This window comes from Macaca fascicularis, chromosome 15, assembly GCF_037993035.2.
Source record: "Macaca fascicularis isolate 582-1 chromosome 15, T2T-MFA8v1.1".
In the NCBI taxonomy this organism is placed as follows: domain Eukaryota; kingdom Metazoa; phylum Chordata; class Mammalia; order Primates; family Cercopithecidae; genus Macaca; species Macaca fascicularis.
The window spans coordinates 20688660-20716246 of record NC_088389.1 but is presented as its reverse complement, the minus strand read 5'-3'; the positions used below and the strand labels follow the sequence as shown (position 1 = coordinate 20716246).

General features: G+C 58.7%; 2 protein-coding genes across 36 annotated transcripts in view; one reads left to right on the top strand and one right to left on the bottom strand.

The window, feature by feature from the left end:
* CRB2 (crumbs cell polarity complex component 2) overlaps nucleotides 1-18381 on the top strand; it is a 38673-nt gene extending 20292 nt beyond the window's left edge. For 5 of the 22 annotated variants that reach the window (XM_074016602.1, XM_074016601.1, XM_074016600.1 and 2 more), the window contains 12 exons: nucleotides 1023-1346; nucleotides 4054-4249; nucleotides 4365-4504; nucleotides 5325-5510; nucleotides 5717-5830; nucleotides 8221-9093; nucleotides 9183-9691; nucleotides 10282-10447; nucleotides 11243-12029; nucleotides 12710-12826; nucleotides 13331-13457; nucleotides 14916-18381. In XM_074016602.1, the coding sequence (XP_073872703.1) occupies nucleotides 8496-9093; nucleotides 9183-9691; nucleotides 10282-10447; nucleotides 11243-12029; nucleotides 12710-12826; nucleotides 13331-13457; nucleotides 14916-15140 (2529 nt within the window). In that variant the 5' untranslated portion in view covers nucleotides 1023-1346; nucleotides 4054-4249; nucleotides 4365-4504; ... (1 more) ...; nucleotides 5717-5830; nucleotides 8221-8495 and the 3' untranslated portion in view covers nucleotides 15141-18381. Of the gene's footprint in view, nucleotides 1-1022; nucleotides 1347-4053; nucleotides 4250-4364; nucleotides 4519-5324; nucleotides 5511-5716; nucleotides 5881-6869; nucleotides 7071-8220; nucleotides 9094-9182; nucleotides 9692-10281; nucleotides 10448-11242; nucleotides 12030-12709; nucleotides 12899-13330; nucleotides 13458-14915 lie in introns of those variants that run through there. The other 17 variants (XM_074016590.1, XM_074016591.1, XM_074016592.1 and 14 more) reach the window with 10 other exon arrangements.
* Nucleotides 17700-27587, bottom strand: part of DENND1A (DENN domain containing 1A) — a 545711-nt gene continuing 535823 nt past the window's right edge. For 10 of the 14 annotated variants that reach the window (XM_045372599.2, XM_045372601.2, XM_065530101.1 and 7 more), the window contains 3 exons: nucleotides 25749-25877; nucleotides 21714-21972; nucleotides 17700-20697 (listed from right to left, as the gene is read on the bottom strand). In XM_045372599.2, the coding sequence (XP_045228534.2) occupies nucleotides 19486-20697; nucleotides 21714-21972; nucleotides 25749-25877 (1600 nt within the window). In that variant the 3' untranslated portion in view covers nucleotides 17700-19485. The remainder of the gene's footprint in view (nucleotides 20698-21713; nucleotides 21973-25748; nucleotides 25878-27587) is intronic. The other 4 variants (XM_045372603.2, XM_045372606.2, XM_074016606.1 and 1 more) reach the window with 1 other exon arrangement.

Genomic DNA, 27587 nt, shown 5'->3' with positions numbered 1-27587 from the left:
CACTTCAAAGCCCAAGTCCTCGCCTGGCCATTGGGCTGACAAGGCTCTCAGGAAGGCAGGAAGAAAGGAAGGGGGGATGAGGATCTCTGGGCATGGCTTCCAAGCCAGTTGGTGACCCTCTGTTAGAGACAGCTCCAGTGCTGGAAGCATCACGGTGGCCTGGGGCAGGTGTCCCGTGAGCCATCTCAGTACCTGCTCTTGTACCACACGACCTCGGCCAGGCTGGCCACTTAGGTGTTTGCTGATGGGGGATGAAATGAGGGCCAGGGACCCTCTAGAAGTTCCCAGGCCAGTGGCTGGTAGAAGGTGTGGGGGGTAGTGAGGTGGAGAAGGGGTAGGAATGAGACCAGCGGAGCACACGATCCCTGCCTTTGAAGTTGTCCACCCATCCTCCCGAGGTTGAGGTCGGGCCCATCTCCAGTTTCACCCAGGGATGGAGTTACCAGACCCCTGGCAGAAGAGGTGGAGGGGGCAGTGGGAGGAGCCTCACCCTCTTGGACCTCCTCAGATGGATGGGGCCTGCAGGAGGCAGACCCCTCCCTAGGCGGAGCTGAAATAACCCGGATAGACCTTGAAGCCTGTCCCAGCGAACACTAACTTGCTGTGTGAAGTGGACAGGGCCGAGCAGACTCGGCAAGCCTTCACTTACTTTCCTGGGCCTCCTTTTGCTGTCGGGTGCAATGGGCATGGCAGACCCTACCTCAAAGGGGGCCTGCAGGGACAAGACAGTGGAGGGAAGCTCACAGCGTCAGGGAGCCTCTGCTCACTAATCCTGCCCAGGAGCCAGGCATCCTTGGTCCTATTTCTCTGTTATATAGACTCTCCTAAAACCGTTGCCAGTTCTGGGTATAGATGTGTGCAGCTTACTGGGACCTGGCTTGCAGATTCCTGACCCTCCATCCATCCTGTGCATGGAGAGACCCGTGTTGCTTTCGGGGTCTGGGGTGGGCCTGAGAGGGTGGGGAGGAGATTGTCCTTGTAACCTCTGCCCACCCTGCCCAGCCAGTTTCTTCTTTCTACAGGGACGGTGCCTTCAGAGCCCCCCAGTGCCTGTGCCTCAGACCCGTGTGCTCCAGGGACCGAGTGCCAGGCTACCAAGAGTGGTGGCTATACCTGCGGGCCCACAGAGCCCCGGGGCTGTGCCACCCAGCCATGCCACCACGGCGCTCTGTGTGTGCCCCAGGGTCTGGATCCCGACGGCTTCCGCTGCTACTGCGTGCCGGGTTTCCAGGGCCCTCGCTGTGAGCTGGACATCGATGAGTGTGCATCCCGGCCGTGCCACCATGGGGCCACCTGCCGCAACCTGGCCGATCGCTACGAGTGCCATTGCCCCCTTGGCTATGCAGGTAACAGCCTGGGCCGCCCTGGGAGGAGGTCTGTGATACGGATCCCATCAGCTGCTCAGAGTGCAAGCATTGTGGCTTCAGCTTTGACTTTCGTGTAGGGACGGACGCCCCCAGGTATCCGGGCAGCTCTAGGGTATACCCACTTGGTCTGACTACAGAACTAATGCTTTGCGGGCTTACCTGGCAGCTCTGGGTGAGAGTATGTATGTGCGGGTGCTGGCATGGTGTGTGGCACATCTCAGGCACTCGATAAGTGTGATTTCAGTCCAGCCTCGAGTTCAGTTTGGCTCTGGGGGTGGAGATATCCCCTCAGACATCTCTGGCAGTGTGGACATGCCTGGCGTGACTTGAATGAGGATGCCCAGATAGTCTTTCTAGCACTTACTTCAGGCCTGTGCCAAGCCGTCATGTAGACACCATCTACATGACAAGCACCATTGGCTCATTTGAACACTCCTGATGTGGTCTGGAATGCAATGTGGACCCCTGGCCTCTGGGTCTCCCCCAGAGTTCTAGCATAGAGACATACATGGTCTCGTTCAAACTGTAATGTTGACGTACCCCAGGGCTCGCCGCTGTCTGGAGTGGGATAACATATACGTAAGTGCTCAGAAAAGTGACTGGCATTGAGGGTACCTTCTCCAGAGTGTGGCCCGTCCCAGGCCCATCCATGGTCTGAGCCGAGGGCATCCTGGAGCGGCTTCCTAGAGAGGCCTGAAGTCAGGAAGGAGGGCGTAGCTGGGGACAGGTCTGGGAGCGAGGCTAAGTCCAGGGCAGTCTAGAGTCTGCAGTGTAGATGCTCTGGATTCTACTTCAATCCTGAATTCAGACAATTGTACTCTGAGGGCAGGGGGCAGTTTGAAGTTACCTCAGAGCAAGGGGTACAGATTGGGGGGCTGAGTTGCAGGGCAGGGGGCCTATAGCGAAGCGATGGCAGCTGATGAAGAGAGATTTGGGAAGCTGGTTCCGTGCATCTTTCTCATCGTTCCAGTGTCTCGGTGTCTGGGTGTATTAGTGTACATGCCAGTGCAGGTCACATCCGTCTGTGTGTCTCCTAGTTCCAAGATCTGTTTTGCATCCGTAAAGCTCTGCCAGTACCTGGGGGTGTCTCTGCAGTCTGAGTGCATGTGTGAGCAGTGGGTTGCGCGGGCAGTGGGTTGCGCGGGCAGTGGGTTGTGCACCCGGATGTGTAGTGCTCGTGCACTTCGGGTGACTCTTCCTGGGTAAGCTGTGGATGTGAGTGGGGGCAGCATCTGCCGTGACTCATACTCTCCTCTTTCCATTCCAAGCCGGGTGGGGGAGTTTAGGATTTCCAGACGAGGCCTGGCTCCCCCTGGCACAGAGGGTGGGAGTGGGGATGGGGAGGGATGAGGGAAGGGTCACGGGAAGGTGGGGCCATGTTTTGTGCTCAATGAACTGAGAAGGGGGAGGGTTCCAGCTGGAGTCAGCTGGGCCTCTGGCCCCCCCTTCACCAAACCCACTTAGGGGGCAGGGCTCACTGGAGTCTACAGTGACACGTGAGTCCAGGATGATCTCAGGCAGTGTATCTGAAACCCGGGACTCTCCATCTCCCTTCCTCTTCACCCTCACCATGGGAGAGCCACGCAACTGTCTTGATTTGCCCAGGACTGTGAGGGTTCCTGGGACTTGGTACTTTCAGTTCTAAAACCAGGACAGTGCAGGGACACCAGGAGGAGTGATTATCCTACTCAAGCATCTCCTGCCTCTCTGGGGTCTGAAAGCCACCAAAGTGGACCTTCTAAAAAATAGGTAGGGCCAGGTGCGGTGGCTCATGCTTGTAATCCCAGCACTTCGGGAGGCCGAGGTGGGTAGATCACTTGAGGCCAGGAGTTAGAGACGAGCCTGGGCAACATGGTGAAACCCCTTCTCTACCAAAAAATACAAAAATTAGCTGGGTGAGGTGGCATGCACCTGTAATCCCAGCTACTCTGCAGGCTGAGGCATGAGAATCGCTTGGACCCCGGAGGCAGAGATTGCAGTGGGCTGAGATTGCACCACTGCACTCCAGCCTGGGTAACAGAGCGAGACTCTGTCTAAAAAAAAACAAACACAAACAAACAAACAAAACACCTAAAATGTACGTGGGACCAAGTCACTTACCTGTCTGAAACTTCCAGGATGGACCCGGAGGTTACCTGGTCCTCAAGGCACTAACACCTCCCACCCGACTCACCTCCTCCACCCTCTCCCTTGCTTCCAACCCTCCAAGCACCTTGCCTAGGGCATCATGGCCCTGGCCCGGAGTAGAACTTGCCTCCTGCTGCAGTCTTTGGAATGCAACTGCTGCCCACAGTCCTCTATCTGAATCCTTCAAAAGCCTATTCTTCTAGGAAGCCTTCCCTGAACAGAGCAGACCCCGGCTATTGCTTTCCCAAGACCCAACCCCTTTCCTTGTTGAACTTGGCAACATCAAAACCCAGCTCATTTACGTAACTACTGGCCAAATCCCACCCACCGCCACCATGTACTGGCCTAGACTGCTGTGAGCCCCATGAGGGCAAGGTTGTCTGTCTCGTTTATCTCCCTGCCTTTGCTGGCGTGACCCCCCCCCACCCCACCCCACCACCACCACCCGGCTCTGAATGAATGAACCCACGAATCTCTAACTCTGCAGCAGGCCTGGCTCGGCCTCTTCCTCCCTGCTCTGGGTGTTCATCCTGCGCCCTGTGTCCCCTGCCCTGTCCAGGTGTGACCTGCGAGACGGAGGTAGACGAGTGCGCCTCGGCGCCCTGTGTGCACGGGGGCTCGTGCCTGGACGGCGTGGGCTCCTTCCGCTGTGTGTGCGCGCCGGGCTACGGGGGCACCCGTTGCCAGCTGGACCTTGACGAGTGCCAGAGCCAGCCATGTGCGCACGGGGGCACGTGCCACGACCTGGTCAATGGGTGAGCGAGCGGCGGGGCAGGGGGTTGGGGCGCCGGGTGCCTCAATGCGGGGAGGCCCGGGCGCGGGGCAGAAGGGGCGGGCACGCGCTCAGCTCCGCCCACGCACCCTCCCCAGGTTCCGGTGCGACTGCGCGGGCACCGGCTACGAGGGCACGCGCTGCGAGCAGGAGGTGCTGGAGTGCGCATCGGCGCCCTGTGCGCACAACGCGTCCTGCCTCGAGGGTCTCGGGAGCTTCCGCTGCCTCTGTTGGCCAGGTGTGTGCATGCAGGTGCGCGGCCTGGGGTAGCCGGATAGGTACTGTGTATGCGTGCGTGGCCTGGGGTGGAGGGGTAGGTGTGCGCGCGTGCGGCCTGGGGCGGCGGGGCAGATGTGTGACTGTGCGCGAGTGCCTACTGGGTCCTCGGGACCAGAGTGTGTGTGTGATTGCAACCTGTCGGAGCCTCAGTTTCCTGATCTACAAAATAGGGCTGATCGTAGCGCCTGCTCCTGGGGTTGCTGCGGGGAGAGTGAAGGTGCGACGCCTGGGAAACCCTTGGGACGGGCCTGACAGCTGCAAAGGGCTTGGTAATTAACGCTAGTAATAGTAGTAAGACTAGGCCGGGCGCGGTGGCTCACGCCTGTAATCCCAGCACTTTGGGAGGCTGAGGCGGGTGGATCACGAAGTCAGGAGTTCGAGACCAGCCTGGCCAACATTGTGAAACTTCGTCTCTACTAAAAAAACACAAATTAGCTGAGCATGGTGGAGTGTTCCTGTAGTGCCAGCTACTCTGCAAGCTGAGGCAGGAGAATCGCTTGAACCTGAGAGGTGGAAGTGAGCTGAGATCATGCCACTGCACTCCAGCTGGGGCAACAGAGCAAGACTCTGTCTCAAAAAAAAAAAAAAGGAAAAATAGTAGTAAGACCAGTAACAGCAGCAATAGGCCGCTGCTGCTGAAGGCTGCCATGGTCATCCCTGCTGCCCTCAGTGCATCCCTCCCTCGCCATTCGTGGCTTATTCCGAGCCGCGGTCCCTTGCTGAAGAGGTGCTGCCCGGCAACCCTGTGAGACCTAATGTCTGCATGTGTGTGTCCCCAGGCTACAGCGGCGAGCTGTGTGAGGTGGACGAGGACGAGTGTGCATCGAGCCCCTGCCAGCACGGGGGCCGATGCCTGCAGCGCTCTGACCCGGCCCTCTACGGGGGCGTCCAGGCCACCTTACCTGGTACCTTCAGCTTCCGCCACGCTGCGGGCTTCGTGTGCCACTGCCCTCCTGGCTTTGAGGGTGAGCCCCTGTTGGGGAAGTGGTCAGCCCGTGTCCAGATGCCCAGGGAGGGATCTTGTGCCCCACCCCCACCCCGCCCCACACGCGCGACTGCCCTCTCTTGGACTCAGTCTCCCTAGCTATAGAATAGACCCTCTCAGCCCCTGCCTGGCTCTGAGGGTGCAGGTGGGACCCGCAGGTGGGACCCACAGCTGGGCCTCTTGCAGGAGCCGACTGCGGTGTGGAGGTGGACGAGTGTGCCTCACGGCCATGCCTCAACGGAGGCCGCTGCCAGGACCTGCCCAATGGCTTCCAGTGTCACTGCCCAGATGGCTACGCAGGTGTCTGGGGTGGGGTGGGCCCTGGCACCATCCGAATTGGTGGTCCTCGGGTGAGAAGGTCCCTTCTGTCTGGATGTGTGGATTGATGGGGTTAAGGAGATCAGGGAGGAGGTGGGTATGAGGGCCCAGGTGACCGCTGAGGGTGGCTGAACTAGGACTCACTTTGGAGGTGAGACCGGGGCTCAGGTGTGTAGTGGGGCTGGGGCCATAGTGGGCTGAGGTTGTCTGGGAGAACATGTGGAAGGACGGTCTTCAGGAAAGATGGAGGCGGTTCAGCCAGGACAGAGAAGGACATAGGGGCTATTGCAGAGATTTAGGGGGGCAGCATCTGTAGAAAGATGACTCTGACCTTTGGGGAGCTGGGGCCTGTCAGGCAGGAGTTGGGGGTTCAGAAAGTCTCCCCCTGCCTTGGGTGCATGCAGATGCACAGACATAGGACACCGGTGAGCCCAGGGAACTCCACCTCCAACACCGAATGTCCCTGCCCCCTCTGGAATGCCTGCGACACCTCCCTCACGCCCGCCCGCATTCCTGCTGGGGCACACTGCCTCCTCTCCCTGGCAGGTTTCTGGGCACAGCCTCCTCTACCAGGGGAAAGAGATGGTCCCCAGCCCTGGATGGATGGTGGGACTCAGTGTCCCCCAGCGCTGGATGGCCAACACTCCTGGGGGCCCTGAAGGCCCATCCACTGCCTCCATGGGCCGAGGTTCCCCAAGTCCTGCTCCAAGAGCCATGGCCTCCTGGGTGCCTGGCACACAGTGGGCCCACACAGCACGTCTGGCCTCTGGGAAGCAATTGCTCTGCATCTTGTTTTTTCCTTGACACGGCCCCATGAGGCAGGGGTTTAAAACCCCATCTTACAGCTGAGAGGATGAGGGGTGTCATCCCCCAGGTTTACCAGTATCAGCGGGAACCCGGCTCCTCTCCCAGTTGAGCTTAGCTGTTGGGTGACAGGGAGGGCAGACCTCTGAGGTCAGAGCCAGAGAGGGGGGACCCCAGCTGCAGGGCTGGGCTCTTTGCCTGTCCTCCCTCCCTTTAGGCCGTGCTGGGCATGGGGGAGGCCAGTGCCTGGCATTCCTGAGCAGGCTCCGAAGGAGGCAGCTGGGCCGGGCAGGGAGCTCTGTCCCTCCCCACTTCCCCAGCCTCAGTGCCCGCCCACCACTCTCAACCTGTCTGGAGGGCATGGCAATGGAGCCGGGGGCTCTGTGGACCTTCCTGGGCCACCTGTGGCTCCTGACAGGTATGGAGGAATGTGGGCCCTGGGCAGGAGGAGGTTGGTGGGTGGCGGTTCCTAGGAGGAAGCTGTGGAATTTGTGAGCTGATCGGGGCTGGGCTTCAAACCCTGTGGCTTCTCTGGGCCTGGGTTCCTCCAGCTGGGATGTGGCTCTTTCGGAGCGACAGTGGACTATGGCTTCTTGACCCAAGCTGGGGCCTGAGCACCTGAAGGGATCCCTGGAGGGAGGATGAGGCAGCCCCTTCACAGCCAGTGTGAGGGCCCTGGGGCAGAGGGACTGAGGGGTTGGAGCCTGGGGGGCCACTCAGAGTGCCTCAGGTGCGTGCACTACCCCACTAGCTCCTCCATTTCATCACTCTGTCCATAAAAGCCACGCCAGGCCCTTTGCTGGGCACCAAGGACATACTCAGGTCCCTGAAGATCTCCGCTGAGTAAACAAATACGTTTAATGCGGGGTTCTGCGGAGCTGTGCCTATGACTGGAGAGTAATACAATAGTTTGAGGTTGGGAGTTAGGGAAAGCTTCTGGGCTCTTTGAGTTTGGGCTTTGCAGGATGAGTAGCAGTTTGAAAGGAAGGGTAAGGGAGAATGAGGCATTCCACAGGTAGAACAGTATGAGCAAAGCCCCAGAGTCGGGACCTTCCAGGAAATGCTTGGAGGAATGGGAGGTTCGAGGTTTGTGGGAAGCAGGATTGAGGCTTGAGAGCCTGGTAGGACCCATCCCATGAAGGTGTCTTAAATGTCAGGGTAGACCTGAAGCAGCAGAGGAACCTGGCCAGGTGATGCTTTAGAAATAGACCTCTGGCCATTGGTGGAGATGGATGGGAAAGGGCTTCTGAAGGCTGGTGAACTGGAGCATGCAGGATGGTCGCCCAGAGAGCTGGTAAGGCAGGAGATGGAGGGTGGGAGAAAGGGGGCATTGGAGATTGTTTAGGAGATTAGATCTACAGGGCCTGGAGACTCACCAGATATGGGAAGGGAAGGGACATCTTGACTTCTGGCCTACAGGGGACTTGAGAGGACCATGAGAAATCCTTTGGGAATTGGTTTGGTTGATAGGTACTGAGGTCCCCATCACAAGAGGCATGTAAGTTCTGGGTCAATACTGTGGTTCTGGCCCCAGACATCACTGAGCCTTGGCTTGGTCTCTCCCAAAGGGCCGACATGTGAGGAAGATGTGGATGAATGCCTGTCAGATCCCTGCCTGCATGGCGGAAACTGCAGTGACACTGTGGCAGGCTATATCTGCAGGTGCCCAGAGACGTGGGGCGGGCGCGACTGTTCTGTGCAGCTCACTGGCTGCCAGGGCCACACCTGCCCACTGGCTGCCACCTGCATCCCTATCTTCGAGTCTGGGGTCCACAGTTATGTCTGCCACTGCCCACCTGGTACCCATGGACCTTTCTGTGGCCAGAATACCACCTTCTCTGTGATGGCTGGGAGACCCATTCAGGCATCAGTGCCAGCTGGTGGCCCCCTGGGTCTGGCACTGAGGTTTCGCACTACGCTGCCTGCTGGGACCTTGGCCACTCGCAATGACACCAGGGAAAGCTTGGAGCTGGCATTGGTGGCAGCCACACTTCAGGCCACACTCTGGAGCCACGGCACCACTGTGCTTGTCCTGAGACTGCCAGACCTGGGCCTAAATGATGGCCATTGGCACCAGGTGGAGGTGGTGCTCCACCTAGCGACCCTGGAGCTACGGCTCTGGCATGAGGGCTGCCCTGCCCGGCTCTGTGTGGCCTCTGGTCCTGTGGCCCTGGCTCCCACGGCTTCAGCAACTCCACTGCCTACTGGGATCTCCTCCGCCCAGCTGGGGGACGCGACCTTTGCAGGCTGTCTCCAGGACGTGCGTGTGGATGGGCACCTCCTGCTGCCTGAGGATCTCGGCGAGAACGTCCTCCTGGGCTGCGAGCGCCGAGAGCAGTGCCAGCCTCTGCCTTGTGTCCATGGAGGGTCCTGCGTGGATCTGTGGACTCATTTCCGTTGCAACTGTCCTCGACCCCACAGGGGTCCCACGTGTGCTGATGGTGAGGAATAAGCCAGGTGGGAAGGCAGCACCTGAGATCTGGCTCCCTCAGCCTGCAGGCCTCACACCTGGCACCTTCTCTCCCTGCAGAGATTCCTGCTGCCACCTTTGGCTTGGGAGGCGCCCCAAGTTCTGTCTCCTTTCTGCTTCAAGAGCTGCCAGGCCCCAACCTCACACTGTCTTTCCTTCTCCGTACTCGGGAGTCCGCTGGCCTGTTGCTCCAGTTTGCCAATGACTCCGCAGCTGGTCTGACAGTATTCCTGAGCGAGGGTCGGATCCGGGCTGAGGCGCCGGGCGGTCCTGCTGTAGTGCTCCCTGGGCGCTGGGATGATGGGCTTCGTCACCTGGTGACGCTCAGCTTCGGGCCTGAGCAGCTGCAGGACCTGGGGCAGCACATGCACGTGGGTGGGAGGCTCCTTGCTGCTGACAGCCAGCCCTGGGGTGGGCCCTTCCGAGGCTGCCTCCAGGACCTGCGACTCGATGGCCGCCACCTCCCCTTCTTTCCTCTGCCACTGGATAACTCAAGCCAGCCGAGCGAGCTTGGCGGCAGGCAGTCCTGGAACCTCACCGCAGGCTGTGTCTCTGAAGACATGTGCAGTGTAAGTGTCCAGGGGTTGAGGGTGGGGATCCTTTTTCTAGGATCTGTCCTACATCACTGGGACTTAGTGTGTCCTTTTGCTGATGAGGAAACTCAGGCTGAGGAGGTGAAGTGACCTGCCCGGGGTCCCACTACAGGAAGGTGGCAGGGCAGATTTGCATTCACCGCCTCTTCAGCCCAGCTGCTCCTACCCTCTAGCAGTCCCCGTGCCTCCCCCAGCCAGTCCTGGTCTGCGAGAGACACACTGACTGAGATAGAGGCTGCCCGAGCCTTTCTGCAGGAGCTACTTGGGGAACAGGACACCCTTTTGATCATGAACAGAATTCCACCAGCCCTGGAGTTGTAACAGCTTGGGCATGAACTCTGGTTCCTCTCTTTATTGGCTGGGTGACTCAGGCAAGTGGCTTTGCCTTACTGAGCCTCAGTTTTCTCCTCTGTAAAATGGGGGTGCTAGCGACTTCCTCTCCACTCGTTTGTGAGGAGATACTGGGTCTGTTAGTAGGTGCTCAGTGAAGAAGCACTGCAATGCTGGTTATGGTGGGTGATGCTAACTGCAGTCCTGAGCCAACCCCTGCCCTGCCTCTCCCACAGCCTGACCCCTGTTTCAATGGTGGGACTTGCCTCGTCACCTGGAATGACTTCCACTGTACCTGCCCTGCCAATTTCACAGGGCCTACGTGTGCCCAGCAGCTGTGGTGTCCCGGCCAGCCCTGTCTCCCACCTGCCACGTGTGAGGAGGTCCCTGATGGCTTTGTGTGTGAGTGTGTGTCCTGCGCAGCTCCCGTGCTGGGTGCTGGACACCCAAGCTGGCTAGATCCCATCTGCACTCTCAGGGCTTGTAGGATACTGGTGGACCAGGCATGCCAAGCCCCAGGGCAGTGTGGCAGGGCCACCGCATGTAGAGGGACAGAGTTTCTGGAGAAGGGGAGCCTGTACCCGGCTTCAAGGCCAGACTCTGAGAGCCACAGGGGAAAGGACATTTTATGGAAAGGCATAGCGTGTGCAAAGTCCCTGAGGTCTGCAAGGACAGTGGAAGTGCAAGGGGCCAGCAGGAACAGGGTGGGAAAGTTGGTAGGGGCTTTGAGGACACTCAGTCAGGCCGTTCTGACTCTATCCCAAGGACAGTGTGGAGCCTCTGGAGGGTTTTAAGCAGGAGAGGGGCATGACCAGATCTGCATTTTACAAAGATGACTGGCCGCAGTGAAAGGCAAGCCTTGGCGGTTAAGGTGGCACAGCTTCACAGGGAGGGAAGGGGCCAGATTCTGCCAGGAGTTGCTGTTGGCCGGCCTGTGACCTGGAGGGTCGCCTAGGCATCGCACACCTCCCCCCACACCCCCCTCCCCGCCCCCGCCCCCGCCCCCAGCACTGGCCCAGAACTGCTCCTCCGTGGGTAGGAAATACATTGTGGGTAGAAGTGAGGGTGGTCGCGGGCGGCTGCAGTTTCCAGGATTAGATGATAGGTGGGTGCGTGTGCCCCGCCCCCAGTAAGGGGGAGGTGGCATTTCTGGAGAAGGCTCCGTGGGCCATTCCCTGAGGCTCCTTCTCTCCGCAGGTGTGGCGGAGGCCACGTTCCGCGAGGGTCCCCCCGTCGCGTTCAGCGGGCACAACGCATCGTCTGGGCGCTCACTCGGCAGCCTGTCGCTGGCCTTCCGCACGCGCGACTCCGAGGCCTGGCTGCTGCGTGTCACGGCGGGCGCCCTGGCAGGCGTGTGGCTAGCGGTGCGCAATGGCTCACTGGCGGGGGGCGTGCGCGGAGGCCACGGCCTCTCTGGTGCCCTGCTGCCCATACCTGGGCCGCGCGTGGCCGATGGTGCCTGGCACCGAGTGCGCCTGGCCATGGAGCGCCCGGCGGCCGCTCCCTCGCGCTGGCTGCTGTGGTTGGACGGTGCGGCCACCCCGGTGGCGCTGCGCGGCCTGGCCGGTGACCTGGGCTTCCTGCAGGGCCCAGGTGCCGCGCACATCCTGCTGGCCGAGAACTTCACCGGCTGCCTGGGCCGCGTGGCGCTGGGCGGCCTGCCCCTGCCCTTGGCGCGGCCCCGACCCGGCGTGGCCCCTGGAGCCCAAGAGCACTTCGCTGCCTGGCCTGGGACGCCGGCCCCCATCCTCGGCTGCCGCGGCGCGCCCGTGTGTGCGCCCTCGCCCTGTCTGCATGGTGGTGACTGTCGCGACCTCTTCGACGCCTTCGCCTGCGCCTGCGGCCCGGGCTGGGAGGGCCCGCGCTGCGAGGCCCACGTCAACCCCTGTGACTCCGCGCCCTGCGCCCGTGGCCGCTGTCACACGCACCCCGACGGCCGCTTCGAGTGTCACTGCCCGCCTGGCTTCGGGGGCCCGCGCTGCAGGTGGGAGGGCTGGGCAGGGGCGTGGGCCCGGAAGGGGGTGGTGACCAGGGCAGGGGTGGGCTGCAAATGCCCCCTGGGACTGTGGTGGGGCAGAGAAGTCTGCCAGGTCTGTGGATGAGTCGCTTCCCTTCCCTGATCCTCGTGTCCTTATCTGTGACATGAGCAGGACAGTTTAATTTGATAAATTTCCTAATAAAACACAGATCAAAACACACCCAGTTAGCTTGGAATTTCAGATAAACAGCGCTGCTGTCTGGGGCTGGGAGCGCCTGCCGCTTACACCGAGGTTCATCCCTGTTGGTCACTGGTCGGGGTGGAGGGAGGGGATCAGGCTTTGGGCTTCCCTTATTCATCTCCCGGTGGCTCTCCCTGGAGCCTAGGGTGTGGAAGGGGGATCTGGCTGTGGCCTGATCCCTCCCTCTCCCCTCAAGGAATGTCCAGGCATTGCGTTTAGGAGCTGCTTTTGTTCAGAATCCTTACTTTTTGTTGTCCTCAGAGTCCTCTGAGGTTCTGGAAAGTAAGTGACCCTTCCTTCCCACCAGGGACCACAATCCCGTGACCGATAGAGGGCCCTGGATTCCATACATGAGAACACAGGCTCAGGTGGCCCACGGTCACAGCACTGGGGAGGGCAGGTCCCAGGCATCCTGCACCCATTCCAGCCTCTGCTCTCTCCCCAGGTTGCCTGTCCCATCCAAGGAATGTATCCTGAATGTCACCTGCCTCGACGGCAGCCCGTGTGAGGGTGGCTCTCCTGCTGCCAACTGCAGCTGCCTGGAGGGTCTTGCTGGCCAGAGGTGGGTCTGGGGGCCTGGGAACTGTGAGGGGGTCCAATGAGTGTGAAGGGCTATTCCTCCAGCCAGGGTGGGGTGGGGGTCCTTGCCCACCTTCTCACCCCTCCCTGGTATCACAGTCACCATTGTCACTTGAGTTTCCTTCCATGTCTTGCAAGACCATCCTCTGTGATACAGACCTGGTAGCAGTTATGGGAACAGCCCCAGCCCGCTTGTGGGAGACCGTAAAATTGCAGATTCTGGGTCCTGCAGACAGTGGCGTCAGCTCCCGGGGCACCTGCCTTCACACAGGCTCCCCAGTCCCCCTAATGGGAGGAGAGTCCTTCTCAGTCATAGCTGCTCGGGTGGTCACCGGGCAGGGCCCAGCTGGGCAGGAGCAGCGCATGGGGGCAGTGAACGGATAAGCTCTGATGCTTGCTGAAGGGGGGGGGGTGGGCAGCAGAGCAGCTGGGAGCACAAGAGGCAGCCATGGGGGAGCCGCTTTCTCAGCCCCCCCTCCTTCTCCAGGTGTCAGGTCCCCGCCCTCCCCTGTGAAACCAACCCCTGCTTGAATGGGGGCACCTGCCGGGCAGCTGGAGGGGTATCTGAATGTATCTGCAATGCCAGATTCTCCGGCCAGTTCTGTGAAGTGGTGGTGAGTGTTGCCGGGGTGAGGGGCTGTGGACGTGGCCTGCTGGGCCCTTGGTGAGCTGATGCTGCTGGGGAGAGCAGAGCACCGTGGGGCTGTTCCTGGGCCACTCTGTCATGGGGTGGGGCAGTGAGAGGAGCCTCAGGTCCTTTCCACACCCCCCACACAGGAGGTATTTCCACGCCAGGGAGAGCTTTGGGGGCTGCCACCATCTATTGACAAGAGCACAAAGCTCCTGGCTGGGTCAGGGGCTTCCCCAGAGTGCCCAGGGCAGTGGCAGTGAGGACAGATGGTCTCTGCCAATCCAACCAGGACTCAGGGCCAAGAGGATGTTGGTGTTCTGGGATTTAGGCTGGTGAATCCAGGAGACTGAGTTGGAAGACCCGGGGCAAGGTGGGGGTGGCCTGGGAGTCTGCACTGGGGCAGGCTCGGCCACTGTGCAGGGTGGCCCCAACCCCAGGGGGCTCAGCCCGGGAGGAGCCTGGACAGACGAAGTGGAAGGCGAAGGCGGCAGGGGCTGGAGCTGTGACCCTCCCTGACACACCCCTTCCTCGGGGCGGGGGTGGTGGGGGGAAGGTGGGTGCTGGCGAGGAGAGGCTTGGAAAAGGGTAGTCTGGAGAGCAGCCTTGATCTCCACAGGCCTCTGGCGGCCTGGGCCATAAACCACAAATCCCCTCCGCTTATGGGGAATGTTTCCTTTCAAGTTGAACTTTTACAGCCTCTGGCTTCCCCACCCAGCCACCTCCCAGGGCAGGGGAAGGAAATGGCTTTACAGCTCCTCCCCTAAAATGTTCAGGGGTGGAGGCTGGCAGGGCCCTCTCAGGACAGAGGGACTTTCCTCTCTAGTTTTAGGACCCAGGTCACAGCGGGCTGAGAAGCCTGGAGGTACAGAGGGGGGCTGGTGAGTCCCAGAGCCCGTGCCTCTGGAATCCTCGCATCCTGGGACTTCAGAGTCCCAGGCATGTAGAGGCTTTGATGGGGCATCCTGGGAGCCTGTGACTGGAGACAGCAAGGAGGTTTGCTGGGCCCCCTGAAGCCTGGGCCAGGGCTTGCAGGGACAAGCTGTCAGAACATTCCCCTGCTCCCTGTGCCACCCCACCCCGGCAGGCAGGCCCCAGTGGATTCTGACTTGGCTGTTGCGGCAGGGGGCCGCTCAGTCTGCCCCAGCTCCCGTTCTGCCTCATCTCACCCTTGTGAAACCCACGCATCCTGCTTAGCTCCTGCCGGGTGTCCGTCTCTGTCCTTCTAGCCAGAACTCCTTTGTTGTGCAGGACCCCCCGAGCCAGTGGCTCTGACAGGTGGTTTCCTGGCACTTGCCTGTACACCCCTGGGGCTGGGTCTTCACCGCTCCCGGGGCAGCCCGCTCCCAGCTCTGATTTTCTCTGAGCAGGTCCTTGTGCTGCTGAGGGCCCAGGGTCCTCCCCTTCTCTGTGGTCTTAGGCCTCGGTGTTGTGTCTCTTGCAGAAGGGCGTGCCCCTGCCGCTGCCATTCCCGCTGCTGGAGGTGGCCGTGCCCGCAGCCTGTGCCTGCCTCCTCCTCCTCCTCCTGGGCCTTCTTTCAGGGATCCTGGCAGCCCGAAAGCGCCGCCAGTCCGAGGGCACCTACAGCCCAAGCCAGCAGGAGGTGGCTGGGGCCCGGCTGGAGATGGACAGTGTCCTCAAGGTGCCACCGGAGGAGAGACTCATTTAGGCCAGCCTGGCTGCCGGCACCAGCACCTGGAGGTCCTGGATGGTTTCTACCTGGAGACCCAAGGAAGCTGCTGCCACGGCTCGGGACATTGCTATGGAAGTGTCCCCTTGGCTGGCAGCCTCTGCCTCTGCCCCATCGTGGATGGAGGATTGAGGGGAGCAACTCAGGGAAACAGAGGCCTAGAGAGGCTGTGGACTTCATCCCACCCTCGGGGTTGTGCCTCGGCAGGTGTACGGCTGTGCGTGGGAGGGCACATGTGGATGCACACAGTGTGTGTATCTGGAGCAGTGTGTGTCTGAGTGTGTACCTGGGCCCGTGTTAGTCTACAGATGCTAGTGTGAGTGTGTCCTGACAGGGCTGCAGGGCGTGTCTGCTGCGTTTGCTGTGTGTCTATGACTGTGATGGGTGTGGCTGATCTCAGGAGGCGGTGGCTGCTCCATGGGGTCGACCATTACAGTCCTGGGGCAGGGGCGGCCTAAGGCTGCATGTTCTCCAGGAGGCCAGGCCCGGGTTGCCCAGGCACCAAGGCCAGGGCTCCTGCCTCCTTCCCTGCCTCTGGGGGCTGCTCCTGCCGCGGAGGCAGCTGGGAAGTCGGGAGGCCACTGGCAGAGGCCGAGTGGGCTTCTGGCTCCTAGAACAAACATCCCTTCAGGCAGGTCTGTCTGCCAGAAGCCAGAGCCAGTCATGCGAGGGAACCACAGACCCACCCGCCCCCTCAGCCGGAGCAGCCCAAGGGAGCAGAGGAGGGGCTGCCTTGAGCTTCCCACCCTGCTGTGGTCATTTGTCAAAGGGGGAAGGCACCGCCCGCCTACCTCACAGGGCTGTTGTAAGGATCGGAGAGGATGACAGTGGGGAGAGAATCTGGACGTCGTCAACTCCCGTCTGATGGGATAAGGATCGTCTGCATGTCCTTCTGGGATAAGGATGACAGAGCAACCCTTCTCCTGCCCCAAACGCCCCCAGCTCACCCAACCACCTCTGGGTCTCCAGCTCCGGTCCTCCCTGGCAGCCTGGCGAGCGAGCTCCTTCCCCTGATGACTGGTTGCCTCTACACAGATTCGGCAAGAGGACTCGAAGGAAGCCCTCTGGGGTGTCTGCTGAGTGGAGGAGCTCAGTGAACACTGGCGCTGCCTCTGTGTCAGGGCTGGGCCTGCAGAGGCAGACTCGGGGGAGACTCTGCTGCTTGCTCCCAGCCCCTTCCCCGGCAATGCCCATCACACTGTGACCTCCGATCCCTGAAGGGCACTTGCCTAAGGGCCTGGCCTCCTTCCAGCTTCATGGACCTGGAGATGTGCCCTTTCGTCCTTCCTGCTTCTCAGGCCAGGAGATCCGTTTACACTTTTGGGTCGACAGTCAGCTTTTCCTTTCGGTTTCGGCGAGTCCCAGAGGCATGGGTGTCCAATCCAAGGTGGAACCACGTGACAACTTGGGGGACTGGGACATGGGACTGGGAAGTCAGCAGAGGCTGGGATAGAGAGGGCCCTGAACGCCAGGCTCAGGGGCTTGCCTGGTCCTTATCCTGGAGGAGGTGGAACCACTTTTCCCTGAACTTTCTCTACAACCCTTGGGAACAGGGGGAGGAGGCATCCGGTTCCCTTGCCTTAGCCGGTTCCAGGGTCAGTTTACTGAGTTAGGGATTTGGAAAACCTGTGTCAGCTGTGACTCCTAGGATATTTTATGTGGAACCCCAACATGTAGATGAAAGCTGGCTGTGCCCTCTCTTCCCGGCTCCTATTGCTTCAGGTGGCTGGTTTTTTGTTTGTTATTTTTTTGAGATGGAGTCTCACTGTCACCCAGGCTGGAGTGCAGTGGCGCGATCTCGGCTCACTGCAACCTCCGCCTCCTGGGTTCAAGCAATTTCCTGCCTCAGCCTCTGGAGTAGCTGGGATTACAGGTGCCCGCTTTTAGTAGAGAAGGGGTTTCACCATCTTGACCACGCTGGTCTTGAACTCCCGACCTCGTGATCTACCTGCCCCAGCCTCCCAAAGTGTTGGGATTACAGGTATGAGCCACTGTGCCTGGCCTGGGTGCCTGTCGTTCAGGCCTGTCAGTCCTGCAGGGGAGAGCATGGTCAGATGCTGGGCGAGTTGGAGGGGGTGGGTGGTGTGACTGGACATGTTTCACACTATGGGTGGTCGATTGGTCTGCATTTCCAACCCCTCCAAATACCAGCGTCCAACAGAGGCAGATGCCCAGGCTCTGTTCTTGCTAATGAGGGACCTGTGGGGGCAACTTGCCAGGTGTCCCCTTGAACTCCTTCCTGGCTCCTGGATGCCCTCAACATCGTTGGTGGCCTGCAGTCTGCCCCATGGCCCCAGCAGGGCTGAGCAGGCCTGTTGCCAGCCCAACCCCGTGCCTGGTCTATGAGGGACAGAGCACGAGCTGGCTTAGAGCCCTGAGTGGCCACCGGCTTGGGTGGGTGCGGGGAATTGACTCCTTCCCTAACTAACTGCTCCACGCCTGGTCCCCGCCTCTACAGGAGCTGGTGGTGAGGATGGCTTCAGGCCCGCATGGGGCCTCCCCCACCCCAAAAGCTTCAAGGACACGGGGATGCCAGCCTCTTCCCCAAGATGATTTTATTGAATGCACACAAAGTTCATCCTTGGGTTTGCAAAGTCAGTCCCACAAGTGAAGAGGCAGCAGTGCTCATGTGAACATGGAGCGCTCACCCCAGTCCCCCAGCACGGCCAGGGCGCCTTGGGGTACACACCCTCCTTCCCTGGGGCTGCCAGCGCCGCCTCTGCCCTATCCCGGATGGGGCCTGGGGATCTGCCCAGGGAGTGAAACTGGAATCTCTGTGAAACACCTAAGTGCCCGGGAGGTGCCCCCATGGCCCAGGAGTGACACAGCTCCCCAAGCAGCCAGAGCCCATTCCTGAGCCAGACAGGTCACAGTTGGCCCAGGAAAAGCCATGTGCCAGGACGGCCACCAAGCCTCCCTGACCATGTGCAGCAGTGGTGGCCTCTTAGAGACAGAGGGGGCTCCCTGGGTGACAGATCTCCAGAGACACCCCCCTTGTCCCCCTCAGACACCCCTGGGTAGACTGTGTGTCTGACCCATCCCGAATAGGAAATGAGAGCTCGGGTCGAAATGCTCACAATTTCCTGCGTGTCTCAGATGGCTGTTTTCTTAAATGGTCGGGGCATACTTTAACTTGGTTTATGGAAATGAATCAATTTCAAGACTCATCAAATCAATAAGGTAAAAAGGAAAAAGATAAACAATAAAACATTCACTCTAACTTTGGTGACGGTGGCCTCAGGAATTTCTGTGCTGGCCTGGTGCTCTGGGTAGGTGGGGAGGGACTGGCTTCTAGCCCTTCTCCTGCTTCTCTGAGGCAGAGACCAAGTTTGTCCTTTCTACCCGGCTCTGGAGCAGGGGCTCAGGGCCACTGCCTCGTTCCAACCCAGGAAGGCCAGCTGCCTCCGCATCAGTCTGTGGCATTCCGCTCGACCTTCGAGTTGAAGTCTGGGTCGCAGCTTCTCGGCTTTGCCCACAAAGCTCCAGATGCCAAGAGGCTGAGACCCAGCTTTGACAGTGAGAAGAGAACCTGGAGGTATCAGAGTGCCAGAGAGTTGGAATGAGGGGGTGGGGGCTCCCCCCAAAACACTCAGATGGGGTTTCTATTTTCCTTCTAGAAATCAATGTTGCTGGTGCTCGCAGTCCCCGTGCAGGGTGGCTGGGGCTGGGCATCACAAGGCAGTCCAGACCCCCTGGTCCCCAGACCCTCCCAGGTCAGAATCAACTGAAGTTTTGGGGTGAAGACACAGGAAAGAACGTGTGTGTATATTGCTAGAAACAGTCTGGAAGTGCCCCACCAGGTAAATCCTCCAGCCCAGGAGGAGTCCTAACTTCAACCCCAAGCCGCCTGTGTCTCGTGCAGAGGAGCTCACACTGGAGGGTAACCCTGCCACTTGTGTCCGAGGAGGTGGGCGTGCAGGGCCTGGCTGTGGTGGAACAGGAGAGCTGGGCTCAGAGGATAGGCCTTCAGAGCCTCTCGGGACACTTTCAGGGGGAAGGTGGGTAGGACTTGGTCTGGGGCAATCAATCATTGGCCCAGCTGACCTCTTTAGTGCAAAACCCAATCAAGGGTGCCGAGGACGGGAAACCGCGGGGTGGGACGGGCACTCAGGAACTGGGTTGATTCCCAGACTGGAACTGGTGCCATTCTGCAGGGCCAGACCTCAGAGATGGGCAGTGTGGAGGGGAGGAGGGGGCAGCAGAGAGGGGTCCCATCCCTTCCCACCAGCAGAACCTGGGCAGAGAGCGTGGCGGGGGACCCTCGGAACCGCAGCAGTGGACGGACCCTCGGGCCTCGGTGCATCCCCTGCCCTCAAGGCCTGGCTCACTCGAAGGTCTCCCACTGCTTCCTGAGCTGCTCCACCGAGTCTGGGGCCGGGGCCGGGGCCGGGGCCGGGGCCAGGACCGGACTTGGGCTCACGTCTTGCTTGGTTTTCTGTAACAAATCCTCAAAGGGGTCTCTGGCCTGTTGAGGAGCAGAGGGCTGCAGTGTTGGCTCCAGGCCCTGGGGGGGCCTGGGAGGCAGAAGTGGGGGGTCTCCAGGCCTCAGGGCCAGCCCCTGCTTGGCCTCAGCAGCCCTGGCACTTGAGCGGGCCAGGGGCAACGTTCGGATCCTCGATGGGGCAACTGCTGGGGGACCCAGCGGCTGTAGGGGGCTCGTGTGGGTGCCCATGGGCATCTGGCCAAAGAGGTTGGGCATGGAGAGGGCAGAGAGGTTGGGCTGAGACCTGTGAGGGGCACAGAAGCCAGCGCTGGACAGCAGGAGGCCGGATGCAAAAGCCGGCCCCAGGGAAGCTGGAGGGACCCCAAAAGGCCCCGCTGGTGTGGAGACCAGGGACAGGGTTGGTGGGGCTGCTGGCATGGATGGGACAAAGGGGTTGAGTGGTGGCTGTGGGAATGGGGCAGGTGTCCCTGCAGGGGGGAAGCTGAATTGGGGGGTGAATGGGGTGGCTACATTCGGGGCGGCATGGCGTGGCGGGAGGGTGCTGCCTGACCAGGCTGTGCTGAGCGGGTCCAGGAGGGCGAGCAGGGCATCACTGCTCGTGCCTGCAGTCCCGGGGCTGGGGCTGAGTGGCTGGAGCAGTTCAGTGGGGCCTTGGGGGACACCACCAGGGAGGAGCCCTGGACTCAGAGCAGCTCGCCTGTCCCGATCCACCTGCAGCCGCTCTGAGAAGTCACCAAGTGCGGTGCCGGCAGCCTGGAGCTTGGCCGGGCGGGGAATGGGTGGTGGAGGCACGATGCCCAGCTCTGGGGTCTTCCTGCCTTGGGGCCGGGGGATGGTGATGCTGCCCAGAGTAGGGGTGGGCACCTCCTCCTTGTCACTGGGGTTCAGGATGCTGTCCCGGTTCTGGGGCCTTCGAGGCAGGGCCAGGGAGTTCCCGAGCAAGGCCGAGGGCTTGTCAGGGGAGGCAGCTGGGGGCTTGCTGGGGATGGCCATGTCGTCCTGGCCCAGGCTCCAGAGCTTGTTGTATGGGTGGGTAAGCTTCAAGGCCACTGTCACCCCGCGGCTCCTCTCACTCCCGCCCAGGTCCAGCCTCTGTTGGGAGGGAAGGAGGGCGGCAGTGACCACAGGCTGAGTTGGGACATATGTGTGCCCATTCCCACACCACTCCTGTGTGCTGAATGCATGTTGGGCCTAGGTGTGTGGCTGATTAGCTCCTCGGACTTGGAACAGCTGGGGACTCCCCCAGGTTACCAGCAGAGGACCCAGGTGTGCTGAGACTCCAAGCCTGTGCTCCGGGAACTCAAGAGAAAGCTCTCGTCCCTTTACACCAGTGGTGGTTGCCAAGGAGTTTTAGGAAAGTGACTCCAGCTACTGGCTGGCCCTTTTCACTTTTTAGATTGCAGGCACTTGCAATCACCTGTAAGCCTGGGAGGGTGAGTGAGACTCAGGGCCTGGTAGAAGGCACCTTGGCTGGGGAGAAAGGAGGAGGCCAAGTTGGAGTCCTGGCTCTGCCACTTGTAAGCCACATGGCCCGGGCACCAGTCCCCTTCTCCTGGCCCAGGTCCTTGTTCCCAGCAGGGAACACTCATGAATGACTGGAGCTCTGTGAACCCCACAGTGTGACCCAGTGATGCAAAGTCAGAAGCCCCCACTTGCAAGTAAGGAAACTGAGGCACCGAGAAGGGATGTGATGGATTGGACATCACAATGGGAATTACACACTGATTTGCATTCATAATGCAGAGCCAAGAACTTTCATCCAAAGGCTCTGCCAAGGAGCCCTGGCAGGGATGGATGCAATCCCAGTTCCAGCAGGGGCTGCAGCCCCTCTGGGGGTGCAAGGAGAGTGGCTGGCAGCACCCGCCCCCTCGTCTGATGCACACACAGGGTGGGGCAAGTTTCCATCAGGCTCTAGCATCTTCTCCTACCGTCACTGTTAGGGTGGTGTGGGCCCCGGCACCCTGGGAGGGGTTTACAGTCACACTGACCCTAAGTGTTCGCTGAGGGCCTTGGAAAGTCACTGTTTCTCTGTTAGTCTCTTCCACTGTCACATGGGGGTCTGCGGACAGTGCGGGCCCGGCAGATCCCCTCCCTTGCCTATGCCATACCTGATAGTCAAAGGTCCCTGGCTGCTCCCTCAGGTCTTTGGGGGCACGAAGATCCTCCAAGCTCTTGGCCTGGCCCAGGGGCTGCAATGCGGCCTCCATGTCCAGGTTGTTGAAGACGTCTTCCAGAAGGTCGATGCTGGCAGCCCGGTCAGTGGGAGCTGGGACGGGGCCTGTGGGTTTCCGCACTTGCTGCTCTGGACTCTCTGCCTCGTCGCCTTCCGCACTGTCTGACTCCTTGAGTGTCCGATATGGCTGTGGCCTGCGGGGAGACAGAGCAGGCTGGAATCTCCCACCCAGGCCTTCAGGGGAGGAGCAAGCGGCCTCCAGCCCAAGCACATTGAGGGCTTGACGGGTACACGCAGGAGCCTTCGGGACAGGAGCGTGTCCCAGGGTCTCCGTGAGGGCAGGAGTCTGGGAGGCTGCGAGGGTGCAAGCTGGGCACACCGATGGGCCTGGGGGTGTGAACAGGGGCAAGTCGCTTTGGCTCTCACTTGCACTGAGGGGACCCATTTAGTGCCCCTCCCAAACTACAGGTCCTTTCATAAAACTAGCTAGTGGGCTTGTGAGCCATTCAGACAAGGTATGAGGAACAGACAGGACTGGAAGGGGGCTCACAGGCCAGCAGTCATGCTCCTCTTACTCCCGCCCTGCTCTGCTGTTTGGTAGCCTAGGCACAGCCACAGTCAGGTTCTGTGAACAGCTCATGGGGAACTGTCTGGGCCTAAGCTTGCCCTGCTAAGCTTGGTTCCAGCTCTGGTCATGCTATTTCTTGCTGTGGGACCTTTGGCAGGTCACTTAATTCTCTGAGCCTCAGGCGCTCAGGTGGTGGTGGTGGTGGTGGTTACATGAGCAAATGCGGTGCCCGGCACACAGCAGACATGCAGAGGTTGGTTACAGCATCCAGCGCCCACCAGTGAGCATGGCTGTCACACAGGCTCTTCTGCTAACAGCTTTCTATACTTTTACACATCAAAACCTTGCAGCCATTGGCTGGGCGCGGTGGCTCACGCCTGTAATCCCAGCACTTTGGGAGGCCGAGGTGAGCGGATCACTTGAGGTCAGGAGTTCTAGACCAGCCTGGCCAACATGGTGAAACCCTGTCCCTACTAAAATTACAAAATTTTGCGGGGTGTGGTGGTGCATGCCTGTAGTCTCAGCTACCCGGGTGGCTGAGGCATGGGAATTGCTTGAACCTGGGAGATGGAGGTTGCAGTGAGCCAAGATCACAACACTGCACTCCAGCCTGGGTGACAGAGCAAGACCCTGTCTCAAAACAAGCAAAACAAAACAAAACAAAACAAAACAAAACAAAACAAAACAAACCACAAACAAACCCCACACCACTACTTTGCAGCTGATACAAGTATAGGTAACAAAGGGTTCCACTTGCCTTCCCTTCCCATGGACCTGAGTCCCAGGGCACCACTGGGTAGATGGAGAGGCAGTGCCTGGGTCAACCCTGACCTCTAGTGGAGCCCCAGTGGGAACTGCATCTCACCTTTTTTATTTTTTATTTTATTTTTGAGATGGAGTTTCACTCTTGTCTCCCAGGCTGGAGTGCAATGGCGCGATCTTGGCTCACTGCAACCTCCACCTCCCAGGTTCAAGCAATTCTCCTGGCTTAGCCTCCCGAGTAGCTGGAATTACAGGTGCCCGCCACCACGCCCGGCTAATTTTTTGTATTTTTAGTAGAGATGGGGTTTCACTATGTTGGCCAGACTGGTCTCGAACTCCTGACCTTGTGATCCGCCTGCCTCAGCCTCCCAGTGTTGAGATTGCAGGTGTGAGCCACCGCGCCTGGCCACAGCTCGCCTCTTCTAACCCCAAGTCTGGGGCTGGTGGTGGCCCTAGGTCAGGCAGAGATCGTGCCTGTGGCACTGGTAAAGTGGGGGAAGGGCACCACCTGGCGGTCAAGGGTAGGCTCACAGTGAAGACTGCAGGGTGGGGGACATATGGGAGGGCTCATCAAACAATATCAGTGAGGGACAGGGACTCCATCATGTACTCTCTCGCTGAAGCAATGCTAGTGGGCCAGGAAGTCGGACTTACAGCCCCACTTTATGGATGAGGAATGAAGCTCAGAGATGTTAATAACTCACCTATGTCACACAGCACTCCCAAGGGGTGGAAATGGAAGCCAAGCTTGAGAGGCTTCAAACGTCCCTCACTCACCCTGACCAAGGAATTAGAGACCCTTTAATCAAGATGAGCACAATGAAAGGGTTAAAGTCAGTGTGCTTCTGGAACTGAAGGAACCCATTTTGAACCCATTTTGAGTTAGGATGGGCCAGTTTCTTTTCAAACACACACACAAAGGCCTGTACTGACCTCTGAGGTCATGGGCTAAGGAAGCGAGCCCTTGCCATTATTTAAATAATTAAGGCATCAGTTAGTTCCGAGAGGATATGATGGAGCTGGCTCTTGGACTTGACTTGGTGCGCTCCTGGCTGGCAGCAGGGTGCCTTTTCCCAAAAGGTGTTTTAAGTTGACACATAGATGAACATGTCTTATGCTAAAGGTTCTATTTTTGTTCTAATTAGCAACAGAAATAATGACTAATACATTAAGCCTACAAAATCGTAGATATTATTGCTTAGGAGAAGGCTAATTTTAAAATCTTTGGAAAAAAATTGAAACAAAGATTTGATATACAGCAAAAGTGATGTGTGATGCTTGGATGACACCAGCTTAGGCCACTACTTTTTTTTTTTTTTTTAAAGGCAGAGTCTCATTCTGTCACCCAGGTTGGAGTACAGCAGTGTGATCTCAGCTCACTGCAACCTCCGCCTCCTGGGTTCAAGTGATTCTCTTGCCTCAGTCTCCTGAATAGCTGGGATTACAGGTGCGTGCCACCACACCTAGCTAATATTTGTATTTTTTTTAAGTAGAGACGGGGTTTCCCCATGTTGGCCAGGCTGGTCGCGAACTCCTGGCCTCAAGTGATCCACCTGCCTGGGCCTCCCGAAGTGCTGGGATTACAGGTGTGAGCCACTGTGCTTGGCAAGGCCACTACTTTCTAAGTGAGGACACTGGGAGGGGAGTGACTTGTCTGGGTCCCCAGTGACCTGGTGGCAGGAAAGGGTCAGGACCCTCTGACCCTGTGGGGTTGGTGACAGGGGGCCGAGCAGCCTGGGGTTTATAAGGTCCTTAGAGCAACCCACGGGCCACCCCATGGGAAGGAAGCTGATGCTGGGGTTTGGGAAGAGGGAGAGGGTGCAGGGGACATGAGGGAGAGGGAGGGAAAGGCATCTCCTCTTCTGTGCAATGACTAAAACGATTAACATGCTCCCTGGAAGGCTGCTGTGGTCACCGTGGGCATCCAGCAAAGGGTACTTTCCATTCCCTGAAAGGCTCCCATTAAAAACACAGAACCGTGTTAACAAGGGCAAACAGCTTTTGTCTGTCTCTGCTCGATCCCAGCTCTGAAACACTTGTGGGTAGAGGAGCAAGAATGGGTAAAAAAAGGAGGGCGACAGCAGCTTAATTTTAGGGGTGGCTGGATGGTGGGTGAAACTTTTTAAAATCACTACTTGTAATTGGTATGAGGCTTAGGCTATAAATAATAATGATTAAAATTATCTTTAAAAAGTCAGGCAGATTAGAACACTTGGATGGGCTGGCATTCAATACAAACATTTCTTTTTCAACTTAAACTCTGACTCCCATCTCCATGGCTTTCCAAGACACGCTGAGATAAAGAAGGACTTGGAGATCAACAACCAGGCTAATTGTAGTCACCAGTTCCATCAGCAATCAAACACATTTTCATCTCTAAGGGACCAACACTCGCATATCACCCTGTCACCTTACTCAATTGTCACAGCCCCTGTGGAGCTAGCAGAACGGATGCCCTGAGAGGTGGCACACGGAGGTGGCATCCATCCGGCATGTTGGCACTGGGGCACCGGCAGGCAGCAGCTCCAGACACCCTCCCCCCCGACACAAAGGCAAGCATCACCAGCCCCCCGCTTTCCCCATGCAGCCCCGCAGAGTCACCCAGCCGAGCTCAGGGAAATGGAAGAAGGAAGAAGAGACCATTCAAAGGGAGCAGAGAAGAAAAAGCTCTCGGTGAAGCCAGAGCTCGGGCCCTCTTCCCGCTGGCATTCATCGTCAGAGGAGTCTTCGGAGAGGAAGACCGCGTAGTGTCGTAAGGGCTTTACCAGGCTGGGGCAGAGGAAGACAAAAGAGAAGAGAACAGGCAGTTAGGGGCGCCCTCAGAACTTCATGTGCAGGCGAGAAGCAGGCCTCTGGGCTCCATGCCTGGCTCCCTGTGCCAGCCTGGGGTGGCAGCTCCCAGGAGAGGAAGCTTGTTCCAGATAGAAAAGAAACTAAATTTGCCATGTGTCCAGAGCCTTCAACTCATGACCCATCACATAGGACCTAGTAATCCCACTTCCATTTGGTTAACCCTCAAAGTTGGCAAAGAATCACGCCTGAAGATGGTCATCACTGTTGTTTATAATATTAAAACATGGAACAACCTACATTGTCAGCAACAACCAGCTGGCGCAGTAGCTGAATCTTGTCCTTCCACGAAACGCAATGTTTATGAAGACAAATTTAAAGATCAGGATGCAGAACTGCAATCACACCGCATTCGCTGTCATCTGCTTATGGAAAAATTCATAGAAAAAAGACTGGAAAGGCACGTGGCTAAATGTCAATAACGGCCAGTGGAATCACGGGTGATTTCTTTCCCCCCTGCTTCTTTTTATTTTTCTGTGTCTTATACATTTTCTACAATGAGCATATCTACTCCAATAATCAGGAAGAAATAAAAAATAAAAAAGTTAAAGAAAAAAGTGAGCCGTGCGGAAGAGCTCTCGCGAGAAGGCCCTTTTCTGATTAGCGGCTGCTCTCTAGAGTTTCCGTCAGATGCCTCTTCAGAGAGTCTTTTTCATCTGTGATGTGGAAATTAAATATTCATTGTTATAAAAAATGCATCTCCCTTGTCAGCCACCTGTGAGCTCTACCTCTATAAACACCAACACATACACAGCCTGGAGAAACTCCACGCCCGGCTCCCATGAATTATATACTGACCAGGGCCCACCGGAGGCCGTGTGCTCAGCAGGGGCGAGCTGGACTAGCAGACCTGGGTTCAAATCCCGGCCCTTGCGCTGGGGAGTAGGTGTCTCTGTGCGTTCCACCAAGAGGCATTTTGAGCCTGCTCGGTGTGAGCAGACCCAGGGGTGTTCCGCACCCCTGCCCCGTTCTGTGGGCTGACTTGCTCTGAGGCAAGTGAAGTTTGGGGAGAATATGGGGTCTGGAGGCTGGCATGGGCTACCTCCTCTCCCGTCACCCCCTCAGCCAAAGCCGTCTCCCTTCTCTGCTCTGTATGCTGGAATTCTTTTGAGGTTTTATTTCAGGAGAGGGCAATGTGTCCAAAAAAAGGGCACGAGAACCACAGCTGGAGGGTGAGTCAGAGACAGTGGCTGCACAGGGGGACGGGGCGAGTGGCCTGTGCCTGCGCTTTGCTGCAATCCGCCAGGGCTGGTGCCCATCCCAGCACTTTCACATCAGAACCCTCACTTCCTCTCAGAGGCTGGCCAGGCAGACTTTTGTCCTCGAACTGCAGTGGAGGTTGAGGCTCAGGAGGGGAAGCCAGTAGCCCAGGGTTACACAACAGGAGGTGGTGAGTCGCAGCGCTGGGCTCTTCCCTGCTCCCAGGCTGCCTTGCTGGCTGTCAGGGGCAAGACACAACTCAGCCCTTCCTGGACTAGGGAGGGCTGTGGTCCGGGGGGCATTTTCCTGCCTCAGTGGAGAGGTCAGGAAGACCTGACTTGCAGGAATCTTGGGGCCAGGGCACCTGGCTCCTGCCACTTCCACAGCAAAGAAGACAGAGCAGAAAGGCTACCCTCCATACAGCCACCA